This window comes from Periplaneta americana, chromosome 13 (genome assembly GCF_040183065.1).
Source record: "Periplaneta americana isolate PAMFEO1 chromosome 13, P.americana_PAMFEO1_priV1, whole genome shotgun sequence".
NCBI classification, from domain to species: domain Eukaryota; kingdom Metazoa; phylum Arthropoda; class Insecta; order Blattodea; family Blattidae; genus Periplaneta; species Periplaneta americana.
Window position 1 is genome coordinate 49,803,026 of NC_091129.1, and position 17,734 is coordinate 49,820,759.

General features: G+C 35.2%; 1 protein-coding gene across 1 annotated transcript in view; it reads right to left on the reverse strand.

Moving 5' to 3' along the window:
* Positions 1–17,734, reverse strand: part of LOC138711873 (alpha-tocopherol transfer protein-like) — a 59,543-nt gene that overhangs the window by 25,836 nt on the left and 15,973 nt on the right. The window contains exons 3-5 of the mRNA XM_069843136.1: positions 16,295–16,463; positions 13,249–13,498; positions 1,762–1,872 (exon numbers count right to left, since the gene is read on the reverse strand). Of these exons, the coding sequence (XP_069699237.1) occupies positions 1,762–1,872; positions 13,249–13,498; positions 16,295–16,463 (530 nt within the window). The remainder of the gene's footprint in view (positions 1–1,761; positions 1,873–13,248; positions 13,499–16,294; positions 16,464–17,734) is intronic.

Genomic DNA, 17,734 nt, shown 5'->3' on the forward strand with positions numbered 1-17,734 from the left:
GGGAGAAAATTCTCTATTAAAATAGTTATATTTTGAAAATTCTACTTTTTCATCATTTTTTGCGTTTTGTGGGTGTACATATACCTCAATGCAACACTAGGAGAAAGGAAAGCCTTTGTGGTAAAGGAAATGGAAGAGTAAAAATTTCTTAATATCAAAGATATTGCAAAATACAAATATTTGGTGTGCAAAGACACTACAGATGGTAACAAGGTCCAATGGATGAAAAATAAATGGCTCAGGTGCAAATCAACTAAACCAATGAAAATTTTGTTATTCTCTAAATGAGTTAGAAGCAGTTTTTCCACAATTTATAAATGGAAAAGTAGGCACTGAGACAGCTTTTGGAGATAGCCCATTAGCAAATTTTTGTTTAGACAAGATAAATGTAGTGCCATAGTGGGCCAACTCCAAGACTTTGAAATACTTGTAATTTCATGATGTTATAATTAGTGCAAAATATATATTTTTCCTTTTTATGTCATATATATATAATTTCATCAACTTTTTTTTATATATTAAATTAATAATTACTTATTAATATGCATTCAATGAATTATTTTATGTATTTAGCTTTACCTCAATTTTTCTCAGTTTCATGAAAATGGCACTTGGCCCACAATGGCTCTCATCCTTTCATATATATATATATATATATATATATATATATATATATATATATATATATATATATACCAATGGTGTAAATACTTTCATCAGATTAACGTTTATAATATTATAATTTGTAATTTTATATTGTCTGTGATCATTAACATTTAATCGCAGGACTTTTTAAAACTCTATTTCAACGTTATTAAGACAAAAAAAATTGTTGGTATAGACTAAGAACCAAACCCATTCTCTTTCATACAACACGCAGAAGTCCTAGCGCCTGAGTTATTGAAACGACACGAAAGTTTTCTTTTCTGTGAGGAGTGTCGATCTAGTCATGACGGTCCAATGTGGATTTAACTACACGATTTATGTATATATTTATCTATTATTTACGTCATATTACCATATTTTTTTGCAGTTTTTGAAGTGCATTTCGGAACGATGCTAGTAACAAACCAAATGACTTGAATTTAAGTAACTCATTATTCGTTATCTTGTGTATCAGTGCTCTGGTCTCCGATCATGCGTAGTGTCTTACATCTGAGACTTAGGAATATTCAATCGTCTCATTCTTTTCTTGGGGAACTGTACATTACTGTAGGTACGTTAACAGAAAACAATTTCAAGTCATACAGAGTTTGTGTGGTTTTCTGGCATCTTGTCAACCCACAAGAGTTATGTGGATATAAAAGAAAAAATTCAGACTGTGTCGGGTGAAGTTCCTGGATAGCTCAGTCGGTAGGGCGATGCTGCGCTAAAGAAAAGGTATCGTGATCCATACCCGGCCCGGAACAATTTTTCCTTTGAATTTATACAAGTCTGCTTCACAGAGAGCTTTACCTGAAAGCTAGATTTTCATAATTTACACTATTCCGAAATGTCTTATATTTATGTGTTAATTAAAATCCAATGTTGATTTTGCACTTAATTATGTGAATTTATAAAGAACAATCTGTGTTTCTCAATATTATTAAAATTTACGTTCCAAGTTTCTGTCACTTCTATTTTGAAAAGTAGAGAATTAAAATGATTTATATGATTAATTGTTTGGTAATTTAATGTAAATTTGGCTTTTGTTGGATCTTAGGTGATATATTTATTAAAGAATCATAATTATAACACCTACTTTAGTAAGAAAATACGTACCCTTGAAGTGAGTTTGGGGCTTAAAACAACTTTTAATATCCATATGAAAACTTCAGCATAAGAAGGCGCATTTATGATGTGAAATGCTTTTAATCGAGTGTCAAACGCATCCTGAAAAGAAAAAAACTTATTAACAAAATCAAGCTCTTTGTATTTGTTCTGTAAGCAAACAGTCGCTATATTAGTAACTACACATTATCATTTTAGGAAACATCTTCAACTAAACAGTTCATACAGAGAAAATTTAGTCTGCATATAACACCTATGTAGCATACCATTTGTTGTTCGGAGTCCTGAAGGCATAAAAAAAATATGCAAACATTTTGGGGTCAACTCTTTCTTAAAAAAACACACACACACACACGCAGTGAGACTGATACTACAGTCATGATACATGAACAGTAGTATGTAAAAAAGAAGCTTATAATTTAGCGTGCATAAGACAGTGGAACATTATAATCCCTTGAATAATCTTGCTCTGTATATCATACCTTAAAATTCCGGTTTGAAACATATTTCCTTACATCAAAGTAATATGGAATATGTGACATAAAGCGAAATAGACAGAGAGACAGACAGACAGACAGACAGATATATAGGTAGTAATATTAATAACGAGATATAGGTGAAGAAACATATAGACCTAAAGAAATAAGTTAGTGAATAAGCAAGTGGAAATCTATAACAAATAATATCAGAAATGAAAATTTAAATATACTGTAATAGAATAATCCAATTTGAAGAAGTGTACACTCACCAATAATTTAAAGTACTGGATTCATAAATGAAACACAATTTGTTATATGTCTTGTAGAGTTAAACTTAGTAAAATCGATTTTCCAAGTTCTCAACAGAAACGTATTCAATATTTTCCAAAATGTAGCCTATTTTACTGGATTGGATGATAAAACGAATTTGGAAGCAGAACTATAAAATAGCCCTATTAATTATTCATGACTTTATGAACTATCACAAAATGTGATATGTATGAGTCACGAAACAGCTTACAAATGAGAACATAAAAATGAATCTTAGGCCATTCTGTCATCCAAGAATTGTTATTTCGTTGAAGAGACGAGTTTCCGAAAATAATTTTGACGTGTGATGAAACGTCAGTATACAGGGGACAGAGCATTGAGTGAAGGATTTCATTCTTATCTGTGAAATAATATAAATTTAAGTATTTGCAGACGAAGTAATAATGACTGTTTTGTTCGGGGACGTTAGTCAAGTGATATGTAGAAGACAGTCGTGGTATTGTGAATGGCATGTATGAAGCTTATTTTCTAAGAACAGACGCGAAGTCAGACAACGTCGAGTACAAAGAAGGAAGATTAGTTTTCTTCAGGGTAGCCATGTCCTCACTTCGCCCGTACCACGTCTAATGGTACAATGCTTGACAGCTTGGACTGAGAGATTCTGCAGCATTCCTCTCACAGCTCAGTTCTCGAACCTTCAGATTATCACAGAATTTTGTATTCTCAAAGGTGCTCAAAAATATTTAAATTTGACGAAAATGATCATATCAAAATGGAACTGTAAAATTTAAATTTGTTGCTGTCGCGAATCCAGTAACCCTCATTTCGTACTCACGAATCATTAATATAGACTGCCATTGTTTATCTAAATTTGCGTATCTTGTAGTGGTATGTTCTTCACTCTCGCGAGTGTTTCATTGAAATTCTTGTAATTTATAACTTAATATTATCTTTGAGTTTCTCAAAGCAATTGCACTACTCACTCGCAAAGAAGGATCGCCTTATTTTAGAGTATGAACTGGTGCATAATGATAAGCAAAGGCCAGTGTTTGGTCACCGAGTGAAGAAAACAGGTTAGATGTGCTGATGCTGATAAAATAGCATATGCACACAGAACGTTCGGTATAGTCGGCTCTGAGATACTAGTAAGAGGTCACGGATGGAAATATAATTAGTTTGTCGATATTACTTACTTACTTACTTACTTTCTTATTTACTGGCTTTTAAGAAACCCGGAGGTTCATTGCCGCCCTCACATAAGCCCGCCATTGGTTCCTATCCTTAGCAAGATTAATCCAGTCTCTACCATCATATCCCACCTCCCTCAAATCCATTTTAATATTATCTTCCCATCTACGTCTCAGGCTCCCCAAAGGTCTTTTGCCCTCCGGCCTCCCAACTAACACTCTATATGCATTTCTGGATTCGCCCATACGTGCTACATGTCCTGCCCATCTCAAACGTCTGGATTTTATGGTCCTAATTATGTCAGGTGAAGTATACAATGCGTGCATCTCTGTGTTGTGTAACTTTCTCCATTCTCCTGTAACTTCATCCCTCTTAGCCCCAAATATTTTCCTAAGAACCTTATTCTCAAAAACCCTCAATCTCTGTTCCTCTCTCAAAGTGACGATCCAAGTTTCACAGCCATTCAGAAGAACCGGTAATATAACTGTTTTATAAATTCCAACTTTCAGATTTTTTGACAGAAGACTATATGACAAAAGCTTCTCAACCGAATAATAACACGCATTTCCCATATTTATTCTGCGTTTAATTTCCTCCCGAGTGTCAATTATGTTTGTTACTGTTGCTCCAATATATTTGAATTTTTCCACCCCTTCGAAGGATAAATCTCCAATTTTTATAGTTCCATTTCGTACTATATTCTGGTCACGAGACACAATCATATACTTTGTCTTTTCGGGATTTATTTCCAACCTAATCGCTTTACTTGCTTCAACTAGAATTTCCGCGTTTCCCCTAATCGTTTGTGGATTTTCTCCTAACATATTCACGGCATCCGCATAGACAAGAAGCTGATGTAACCCGTTCAATTCCAAACCCCCTGTGTTATCCTGAACTTTCCTAATGGCATATTCTAGAGCGAAGTTAAAAAGTTAAGGTGATAGTGCATCTCCCTGCTTTAGCCCGCAGTGAATTTGGAAAAGCATCAGATAGAAACTGGCCTATACGGACTCTGCTGTAAGTTTCACTAAGACACATTTTAATTAATCGAACTAGTTTCTTGGGAATACCAAATTCAATAAGAATATTATATAAAACTTCTCTCTTAACAGAGTCATAATCCTTTTTGAAATCTATGAATAACTGATGTACTGTACCCTTATACTCCCATTTTTTCTCCAATATTTGTAGAATACAAAAATCTGATCAATAGTCGATCTATTACGCCTAAAACCACACTGATGATCCCCAATAATTTCATCTACATATGGAGTTAATCTTCTCAAAAGGATATTCGACAAAATTTTGTACGACGTCAACAAAAGTGATATTTCTCGGAAGTTACTACAGTTAGGCTTGTTCCTCTTCTTAAAAATAGGTACGATTATGGACTCCTTCCATTGTGTTTGTCGATATTAGTCTGATTTAAAATTACCTGTATAAAAAATTGAAACAGCATTAGTAAAATTGGCATGTTTTGGTGGACGAAGATCAGGCCTATACATACCATGTGTCACATTTTATACAGGGTGTATCAAAAATACGTGTACAAACTTCAGGCATGTGTTCCTTACACCAAAAGAAGGAAAAAAGTTCATATGAACATATGTCCCATAATTCTTTGTTTCCCCGTTAGGAACTGTTCAACACATTGGTACACTTATAATGTGCCAACACACAAAACTCATAACCAATGCTCGAAATGTCCTCCTCTTGCTTCTAGACATGCATGCACTCGTCGAATCATGGACTGTCGCACCCTTTCAAATACTCCGGGATGATGTCGAATGGTTTCGCAAGCTTCCATGACACGTCGATGAAGAGTTTCTTGATCCGGGATGTCTGCTCTATAAACCAATTGCTTAAGGTGCCCCCAAAGATAAAAATCAAAGGATTGAGGTCGGAAGAACGTGCTGGCCATTGAACTGGTCCTCCTCTGCCTATCCATCTGTCATGGTAGACACCAGTCAGTGTATCTCGAACAAGGCGACTAAAATGTGCTGGAGCCCCATCATGCATGAACCACATGTTATGTCTTATGTTCAGAGGCACATCTTCGTGCAGTAATTCTGGAAGAGTGTTTTGGATAAAGTCCCTGTAGATAGCACCTGTAAGACGTGCTGGTAGAACGTATGGACCTACCAGACAGTCACCTACAATTCCAGCCCACACATTAATCCTAAATTGTTGCTGATGTCTAGCCTGAAATACAGCACGAGAATTACGATCTGCCCATACGTGTTCATTGTGGAAATTGGTAATTCCATCTCTGCCTAACGTTGCCTCGTGTGTAAACAAAACTGATGAGACAAACAATGGATTGGTTATTTGTGCTAGAAACCATCGGCAAAAGTTCTCCCGTGGTGGATAATCGGCAGGCGAAAGGCCCTGCACACGTTGCATATGATACGGATACAAGAGCTGCTCGTGAGGTACCCTCCATGCTGTAATGTGTGATGTACCAGTTGCCACAGCCAATTGTCTTGTACTGATACCTGGATCGTCTTCGGCACAGTGTAAAATGTCTTCTTCGAGGTTCGGCGTACGAACAACTTTTGGTCTTCCTCGATCACCAGTCTGTGGTGCAACGGTTCCTGTCTCAGCAACGCGACGATACACAGCAACAAAGGTTTGATGATTCGGTTGTCTTCGGTCTGGAAACGCCATCTGATACAGCCGTACAGCCTCGCGTCCATTACCATTCGCGCGACCATACATAAAAATGATGTCAGCCTGCTCACGAAATGAATATCGTCCTGCCATGGTTGAACGAAACACGTTAACTCACTCCACGTTCACAATTGCAACGTTGAAGACAGACTAATGACAAATGACACATGTAAACAAGTCTCCATGGCAACACTTCGCCATCTGCAGTCCATTTCTGATGCAACGAGTCACAGCCTTCTATGAATGAGTGCATAAAGAAATGAAGTTTTGAGGTTGGACCTCGAAGGCCGTTGAACGCAAACTTTTAGTAATAAATGAATAACGGGGAAACAAAGGATTATGGGACATATGTTCATATGAACTTTTTTCCTTCTTTTGGTGTAAGGAACCCATGCCTGAAGTTTGTACACGTATTTTTTATACACCCTGTATATGCACCAGTAACTCCTTGTGAAATTTAAGGAAGTTTGGCGAAATACTATAATTGATTATCCAAAAGAAGGAGAATATTTTCGTTTGAAATATTTGAAATGTACTTAGTCATTCTTTTTAATAGTTTAAACAGAAATGCTGCCTAACATAAACGTAAAATTCATTGCTTTTTATATAGGTTATTTCGAAAACGTAACATGTACAGTTCTGCGCAAACTATTTCAATAGCATATATTACATTAATAAAAATAAAAGTACGTTCTGTTATTCATTTTTATAGATGATATGTGGCTTATTTTATGACTTTTAACAATAATATGTTATAGGAAATACAAAAGAGCACTCTTGTTGAAAGAAGTAACATGCGCGCCCGAAAATGCCACATATTACGCTTTCGAAATAACCGATTCAATTCAAGAGAGATTATAAAGTTTTATTGTTGTGAAAGTCTTGCAGTGTTTTTATTGCAGTTATGATTTACTACATGAACTCATTTTCTATGCATGTTTTATAAATAAAAATAATCTTAATTTACTAAAATATTATTTCGTAGATTAATATACCAGTAGGGTGTAGGCCTATTACTATTACTATTATTGATGTTAAGTAATTATTATAATTTAACAATAATGCTGTATTATTTATGGATAGTCTGTGTTTTATATAATTATTATAATAGAAATAACCCTACTATTTAGTAAATTAGGTTATTTTATTTAAATAATTAATTTATTTATTATATAATATTCTATACTACAAAAAAATCGAATTACCAACAAATACAAATAAGCAAGACATATATTAGAAATTCAATAACCTAAACCAATATAGGTAAAATTGTCTTAAACAATAAAAATAAAGTGCCTGAAAAAATGATTATTTAGATAGTATAAATAAAGTAATTCAGAATTACTTTTATTACATCTAGGCTAATAGAATTAACCTATTACCTAAAATATTACAAATTTTTGTACACCATACACCAAAATGTATTTAAACAAAATATTATATTAAGGGTGTTCGAGAATAAGGTGCTTAGGAATGTATTTGGGGTTAAGAGGGATGAAGTTACAGGAGAATGAGAAAGTTGAAAAGCGTAGGACTGCAAGCATTGTATTCCTCACCTGACATAGTCGGCAATATTAAATCCAGACGTTTGAGATGGGCAGGGCATGTAGCACGTATGGGTGAATCCAGAAATGCAAATAGAGTGTTAGTTGGATGGCCGGAGGGAAAAAGACCTTTGACGAGGCCGTGACGTGGATGGGAAGATAATATAAAAATGGATTTGAGGGAGGTGGGATTTTATGGTAGAGACTGGATTAATCTTGCTCAGGATAGGGATCAATGGCTGGCTTATTTGAGAACGGCAATGAACCTCCGGGTTTCTTAAAAGTCATTTGTAAGTAAGTAAATACATTAGTTTTATCGTGAGCTGACTGTACATGTTTATACCTGCCCTGTATGAGTAGTTAGGTTCTTGTCGCATTGTTCGTTACTCGGCATAGGTATGTGTTAACTAAACTTGTAGTTCAATGTGACGAAACACTTGGCACTAGTGATAAGATTGCGTTTTTTGCATATGATACAGACAGTCTGCTAGCTATTTTATCTTAGCGATTTTTGTAACGAATGTTCGAGAATAGCGTCTGTGTCCACAAAATGGTGCCCCTCTCTGTTAAAAGTGGTCTGTTTGTAGGGTATTTCTTAAACAACACCGACCCCATATGCTCAAATTTATTCACTAACTTATGTTTTACCTGGATAGTCGGCGGTCGAGTTTTCGGAAATTTCACAATAAACTTAGTAGAGACACGAAGAGCCGATTCATACTTATAATATGTCTTGCACACAAACACTGTTTTACTGGCATGAAATAGCGAGCCATGTCCTGCGTTATCTCACACGAAAATCCACTCTACAAAATCACACAAGTGAACAACACGCGTGAACGTATCCAACGTGATGGGGAATCAAGGAGCAGTGTGTGCGGCAAAGAATTGACTAGACTACTGTCTGTTGGATCACATGCCATACGTCGGTAAACCAAACCAATAACAACTATGTACATTCTCATAACCTCCGCCTAATGTTTCACAGAATGTCACGTTAACAGTTGAATTTTCTGTACTTAATTATATTTGAATCTCTATTAGATTGATTGGTGGTGTAATTGTCAGATTAATTTGTATGCGCCAAACGGATTTAAAGTCATTAATGATAATTTTATTATACACTAGGGTGAATACTTCAGTTTTTTTTTTGTTCCGTAGTTTTAAGTGTTTCATTAAGAGTTGAAAGAGTTCATTGAACGCAATTTCTTGACAAACGTGGGTAGATTATGACAGTACAACTTTCATATTTTTAGTATGCTGTATACCTTGGCATACAAGTGAACTTTTGAACACAAGTTCTTGATAAACTTACGTTCACAGATGTAGACTTGTGTAATGCAATTTTTGGCTATTTAGTATGCTATGTCTTTTGATGAAAAAACAGTTTAATGTATAACAAAAAAGACACAAAAACCGAGAATATCAATGTATTTTGTGACGTGTTAAGTGCAATTTCTGACAATGATAGTAAGATTAACGTCCGTATTTTGCATTACGTTTTAACACAGAAATTTGTTATAATTAATGAACGTAGAACATCTTAATCAACATGTGGAGTTTCTAACAAAGAGTATTGATTGAAACGCGGCGGTAATAGTTGGTGCCTCTGCCTTGTTCAATAGTGATTTGAGTATTAAAATTCGTTTTGCACTCGTAAAAACTACCGACTCCTCATTATGTAATAGTGAGTCAAGTGAGAAAAATTACACTGTCTACCAGAAAGTAATTGGGCACTGTTTTTCCACTTTAGAACCTCGTGGTACCACCTCTTGTTGATGTAACAGCAACCACCCTGTCAAGCATGCTCTCCACTAGTTTGTGTAGGATATCCACTGGAATGCGTCGCCATTCCTCTTGCAAGATGGCACTCAGTTGGACAATGGAAGTTGGCCGCATCTCCCGAGACCTTAATCACCGATCCAATTCGCCCCTAAGGTGCTCAGTGGGATTGAGATCAGAACTCTGTGCAGGACAGTGCAACCGGTGAACATTATTGTCTGCATACCACTGCATAGTAGCCGCCGAAACATGGGGCCTAGCATTGTCATCCTGGAAGTAACAAGGGTCCATTCCATAGAAACGCCACAGTGTTGAGAGCATTTAGTTATCCAGAATTGTACAGTATGCCTGTGAGTTCATTGTGCCACGAACAACCGCCAGTGGTCCCACACCGTAGTACGAGAAACACCCCCATACCATCACTTCACTGGCACCAAATTTCCTGGTAGGCACTATACGCTCTGGTAGAAGCCGTTCCCCTGGTAGCCGCCACACCCATACACGTCCATCAGACCGAAATAATGTGAATCTCGATTCGTCACTTCACATAACCGATTTCCACTGCTCCAGTGTCCAGTTTCGATGGTCCAAACACCAGCTGAGTCTCTGAGCTTTATTCGTCTTCGTGATATGCGGCTTATGTGCTGCTGCTCTTACGTAATATCCAAGTTGGTGGGCCTCTGTTCGCAATGTTCCAATGGAAACAGACACGTTTGTCGCTGCTTGAAACTCCTGTCTGATGGTAGCCATTGGTTCTGTCCTGTTCTTTATAATCTCACGTTTTAGGGTTCTGCGATCTCTGTTGATCAGAATTTTCGGTCGCCCTGAACGTTCACCATTGTCACAATGTCCATCGACCTTCCACTTACGTAGGACGAATGCTACTGTTGATTTGGGCCTGTTTACCTTAGCGGCTATTGCCCTGCTAGACAGTCCACTGAGGTGGCAGCCCACAATTATGCCCTTATCAAAGTCTGATAGCTCTCACCACGCGCCATCTATTTCTCAACTGGTTCTCTTGCTCACTGCAACACATACCGGCCACAAGAGTCAAATGACATACTAAATTAACTAAAATCATGGGTGCCCAATTACTTTTTGGTAGATAGTGTATAATGTGAATGTTTCAGTTGACGATTTCCCATCGCTCGTTATTTCAGAAATAACATTACACGGTGGTACCACTGGTAAATCTAAAGTAGTGAGCTCGGGAAGTAAATCTTAATGCGATTCCAAGACTGCTGGAATTGGAACGGATTCCACGAAGGTTAACAATTCATCTACTAACAACCCGTCCATCTCGAATATTCCACATAGTGAATTTTGGACTCATGTTTTATGATACGTAAAAGTTCCAAGTATAAATGTCCCAAATTTGTGGATAAAAGAGATAATGTTGTTTGAAATAAGGTTACATTACAAGGTGTACTCACAATTTTATTATGTCGCGCCATGTTTGTACAATTGCTCCTGCTTCAAAGCCTGAACACATACAAGAAATAGTGAATCCCGACTTTCCCGAGATTGTAGTCGAAAAGTTATCTTTGAGGAATTGTACTCTGTATTCTTTATTTTAAATTGATGTTTACGAAAATAATTTTCGAGCAGCTGCTGAACCCAATCTATGGCGAAAGTCTTTTTTTTCACCCAGAGTCTCGAATAATATATCCGGCCCAAGTGTTAATTCACCTTTTCAACAAAGGGTGAATCGAAAATCGAAATATAAAATCTTGTCCTTTAATGTTCAGTGTTTGATTAAAAAACTTAATGAACTGAAAATGGCCCTGAATGGAGGATAGTATATAGTTTTCTGTGTTTCCAAATATTAGTGTACCAGAAACACACGTTCATATCCTAAGTTATATCTGTGTTGCATTGTTTTGTCAGAGTTCTTTTATACAAGGGGGCGTAAATTTTTATCTTGAAGATAAAATATCAATCAACATCTCTTGATAATTTTTGTCATGAGAAACACTTTGAAGTTTGTGCAATAGTTCTTACTAATTTTAAAGTTATTCTTGTTTCCATTTATCGTTCTCCGAGTGGTAATATTTATATATTTTTTAATGTTCTTGAAAAAATTCTCTTTTTCCTAGACTCGTACAACCTGTCAATTGTATTACGTGGAATATTAATTTAGATGTTAATAATAAGTCATCATCTAATATCCAGTTAAAATATATATTGAGGTCAACGATCTTCCATTACATAAATGTAGTTTCTACCAGAGTGAACTCTTGCTTGGACTACGTTTTTACTAATGGCCTATATCTCGTGAACTTATTGATACTGATGTATTAAGCTTCCATTGTCTGATCGTAGTGCTTTGTCGATAACCATAGTGAAGTTCTTTGTGTGGAGTGTAGCATTGTATGGGGCAAAAACATGGACATTACGACGAAGTGAAGAGAAGCGATTGGAAGCATTTGAAATGTAGATATGGAAAATATGGAGCGTGTGAAATGGACAGACAGAGTAAGAAACAAAGATGTGTTGGGAAGCTGGGTGAAGAAAGAATGATGCTGAAACTAATCAGGAAGAGGAAAACGAATTGGCTGGGTCACTGGTCGAGAAGAAACTGCCTTCTGAAGGATGAACTGGGAGGAATGGTGAACGGGAGAAGAATTCGGGGAAGAAGGCGTATATATCAGATGATAGATATATGGATCGTATGCGGAGACTAAGAGGAAGGCAGAAAATAGAGAAGACTGGAGAATGATGGATTTGCAGTGCCCTTGAACAGAACAATTAATATATTATGATAATGCTTATCGTCATGAAATAATTATTTCGAGGCTTGTGACCTCCAAATAATTATCACGACAGGAAATATACTTTGAGCTCAATTAAATTACCGGGAAACTATCAGGGCTATTTATATTACTGTTGATAAGTTTTAAAATTGTTTCCATAAATTATGGATCTTTAATTTATTTGGATGGTGGTATCTCGCTGAATATTAAAATTCTATTCAGTAGAGTTTCACATTTCAGAAGAATATTAGCTAGATTCTCTTTCGCCTGCTTGCTAATTCGTCAAATGTGCCTGTCGTACGTACAAATCAATATTTCTGAACTGACTTTAGTTACAACTCCGCTATCTCTCTTAATGAAAGTTTCTCAATTTGAGTCATACACATATATACGACTCTTTTATATTAACATTTCGACACCCTCTTTAAAAACCTGTTGTAGTATAAGTACTCTTATATTAATTTGTTCTACAAAACGCGTAGAAAAAAATTGTGAAACACGAATTGAATTGGAAATAATTTACTGGAATGGAATGATCTGTTGTGCTAGTACTTCCAGTGATTCTATTGCTTGTTAATAAAGAGAACTCACATGCGGCCACGTGTATCACTTCGTACACAAGAGAAGAACACGACTAGAAACTTATAGGTGAAAATTCAATTAAATGGTTGTTCATTATGAAATGAGGATTGCGTTGCCTGTTTGCCAACAGTAGTCAAACGTGAGAAATATGGCCGAAAAAGATGGTAGGTCAAAATTCCGAGAAGAGAGAAAGTAGTGTACATATCTTACCATCAGACAGACTGCGAATTTCTTCGCAATAGTAAACGTTATTCTAGAAGCATGTCCAAGTGTATAATTTTCCATATCAAGTACATATATATCTGAGAAGCAGTATTCTTCGCACATTCTGGCTTCATTTATCATTAAAGCTACTCTAGCTAGATCTTCATGCATGTAATTAATTGCATCCTTAGTTAGATATTTTATCACAATTATTCGGTCTCCTTCAGGTGTTAGTTCCGGCATTGGAAAGAAACAACTGTAACAACAGAAATGACATATTTAGTACTAGATAATTATTTCTCTATGATCACAATCAACAATAACAGGGTATTCACCGGTGTAAATATCATATAGATCAACGCCAACATCACCATAAACACCGCCATCCTTATCATCGTAGACGTTACATTAACCACCTGTAACATTGCCAATATCATCACAGTAACTACTAGGACCATGTTAGCACAATGGTCGTTCCTGTTTGGCACCATATTATTAAAGTCACCGCCATCCTGTTGAATACTACAATACAGACATGACTAATATTAGCTATATCCCAATAACTTCCAGTACAGCATTCATTATACCACTCTCATAACCACCAATACCACCACCATTGCTATTCCTACCTACAGTGTGAAGCTCAACGCTACCGTGTTAACTAAAATTTAGTTTATTATGATCGTCAGAGTTAGAAATGATGGCCTAACAATATCATTTTTATCACTAGAGTTCGTAAGTGCAGGCACTAGAAATGTTAAAGTAAACAAACAAAAATGCACTAAATCATCCGAAACAGGCGCTCAAAATGTGACCTAATATTAAAAATGTATATAAAGAATTATAAATTAGCTATATTTTGTCTTCTCTTGCTGTGCTGCACTTTTAACATAACTATGCTGTGTTCCATTATGTTTTAAATTCTATTCCTTCCACCTGTGAAAAAAAAAAAAATTCACTATCCTTCCAACTATTAATCCTTAATAAAAATGATTAGGTATTGAAACAATTTACTTAAAAACACGCAACCAATAAAAGTATGAAATAATGCCGTAGTGGGCCTTTTGAAATATTTGTGATTTTTACTACTACAATTAGTGTTAAGAATAGATAAGAGGCAAGTATGGTTGTGATTAGATTTGTTGGTTGGTTATATAGTTTTATTAACGAATTTATAATTTCATTTTGTTTATCATAAATGTTTTCGTGGATTATAATTTCTATATTATTAGCGGTTATATTTATTTTAACCTCGTTGCATTTTACTTAACTGGCGTGTTGTACACCCATGCTTCTTGTTTGGCTTTCTCTGAGAAGTACTGGATCAAATTGGAAAGATGTAATAAAAATATAATTAAAATTCAAAATCATTCGTATTCTTACCATTCCATTCCCATGTTGCAATAAACTTCTCCCCTTAAACCTGAATTATCCGAAAAGTTCCATTGAAATTCACAACCGGAGTTCACAATCTTGCATCTAATAAGAAGCTAAAGAGAACTATTAGGTCTTCGACTATAAGACCGCGTCTTCTAGAGCCGGCCACTGAAATATCGATACTTCAATAAGACGTCTTCTTAGGTGCTTGTTTTTAATAAAGAGATCAATTTGTTTATGGTAGCGATATGTATGGGTTTCTGACTCACTTAAATAAGGAACATATTCGTGATGAGGGACGTCTCTTCATAGAATCCTGTATGTAGTTAAAATTGGGAATGTGGAATGTTTGGTACCGAAAAATTTCCTTTGCGTGCGTAAAGATATGAAAAATTATATTATCTTAGGAAAATATGCAATCTTAGGCATATTTCCTCAGGAAATATGATACGATACGCTGTTTTTTAAATCGGATTCAGGACAGAGAGGTTGCTGAGAACGATCAGTTTTATTTCAGGGGAAGTTTAAAAATTAAAATGGATTCTTTGGTGTAGTTAAAAACTTTTTTTCACTACCTTCGTACAAAACACGCAGTTACTCCACTGACTATAGAAACAAAAGAAGACATTTTTCTTTGACTGAGCTATTCAATTGTTTACTACGAAATAAAAATTTATTTCACTTTCTAAAATATAAGAATTTTATTTCAGAAGTTATAACAGAAATATGATGGCCCTGATGAATTTATGAGATTATTATTATTGTTATCATTATTATTATTATTATTATTATTATTATTATTAATATTATTATTATTATTATTATTATTATTATTATTATTATTGTTGTTATTATTAATTAGTGGTAGTGGTAGTAGTTGTAGCAGTGCTATTGTTGGTAGTGGTGGTAGTGGTAGTAGTGATGGTAAATATATTTAACAACAGGATTAGCAAATAACAAATTCAGAAACAGTTACTTCTACTTCATTCCAAAGTAATATTAATTGTACTAATATCCATTATTTGTCATCTGAGAAAAACTAACAATCCAAACTCGATAGGAACAGAACAAATGTTATTTTCCGAAGAGCCCGTGCTTCCAATGTTGTAATGACATAAGATTAATATTTCTGATATTGTCAGATTTAATATAAAAGTTATGAAAAGAATCCTGTATACAACTTGAAACTCAACAGCTTCACGTCATTCATGGTTTCTATGGAAGTCACCTTTTGGCTCGTGCGAATAAACGAAGTTAAGCTTTCGCCTCAAGATGTATAAATAACTAATATCCCCTCTATCATTATCATGAACTGTATTAAATTTTCATAATTTACTTTAATTATTTCAGGAATTTGGATCACTGTGTCACTTTGGATTTTGAGATTTGTGAACGAGCATTATACAATGACAAGTAGCGGAAAACTGTTCGAATTCAGCATAAACATTCCTTAGGATAATATGAGAAAAGTGGATGAAAGGAACTCACGCTTTCTTATGGAGATATATATATATATATATATATATATATATATATATATATTAAATATATATTATTAGGTTATCGAAAAGATCCATTAAGAATATCACATTAACATGATTTAAAAAATATGTCAATAAATATTTGACATGAAAATTAAACATAAGACTTCAACTAGAAAAAAATATATATTCACATTGCTTGAACGGAGTCCTGGAACCATTTACTTCTAGGATTCCAGTCGCACATCAAATCTGGAGATAGAGACTTGAGTGTGTAGTATAAGTCTATGGACTGCTTGGTTTTCTCCATGCTGTTCTTGCAGCGTATCAACCAGCGTTCTAATCGGGCCTCATGTAAACTGCCTGATAAAGAAACAAAACAAGTTACAGGCTTCCTAATTTGGTTATTTAGATATGATGAGATAGCTCCTGCGTCAATGAGAAAGAAAGAAGACAGTACCTCGGGAATGTTGGAAAACAACGCAAGGACTCCAAAATAATATTTTAAATTCATGAAGATTACGAAATGTCTTGGTGTCTGCTTCAATCCTATGAAATTAAGAGTGAAAAATTATTTTTTTCACCATTTTATCAAAACAAGTTAGGAGAGAATATTATTATACACATAGTTATAGAAGAAACAAGGAAGAAGAAGATGAGAATCAATAAATTGACAAATATATAAATAAAAAAGAGGATGCCAGAGAAACTGAAACTCCTTTCTCTCTCCTATCTGCTCGGAAGTAAAAAAAAAAAAAAAATTGAAAAATTATTTGAATGGAGTACATGAAACTGATTTTTTTTACATTCCTTATACATTTTAGAAACAAGTCTGAGAGGTGACATGAATAGTCTAACCCAATTTTATGAGTGAATCTTTGTTTTAAATTTAAAGTCTGCACGTCTCCTGGTTAACAAAATAAGTCGGTATAATTATTTTGATCATTATTGCCTCCCGTTATCCATCTCTTAATGTTCGTATTTCGTAAAATTCAGTATTATCTATTGACTAAGGTTTAACAGTAACGTACGTAGACTTAGAGTTTAAGGAGATTTAAGTTGATGAATCAGTCAATCTGTTGATTATAGAATTTTTTTTTTATTATATAGATTGTCTTTATACTTTGTAGTAACGAGAAAAAGACTATGCAGCAGCAACTGGAATTATCTCGAAAAATGTGTGCCGAGAACTGGTCCCTTTTCATATACTACATGCACACATTATAGATTACTGTAGTTCTATAGTTTACCTATATGTGCATAGTTTTTAGAAATGACTGTCCGTCTAAGTCCACTCGGATCTCTGTATGTTTGCCCTTATGTCCTACCCATTCCAGCTTCAGTTTGCTTGCTGCAGAGATATTAACCGATTTTGCATCGGTGAGTAACTCGCTCTGGAGTTCAGAGTAACAAAATCCGTCTGCCAAAATCGCTGGCTCCTACTATAAAATGATCTGAAGTACTCCTCCCTGTGCATCGAACTTTCATAACAGCCTATTGAAATCACAACTGGAGGTCGCATACACAGCGCATGGAATGGAATTTTCGGGAGGAAGACAATATGATCCAGAACTGCGGCCTTTTAAGATCAATTGAGCTAATCCCCAATCCAAGCGCATTGCATGCACACACCG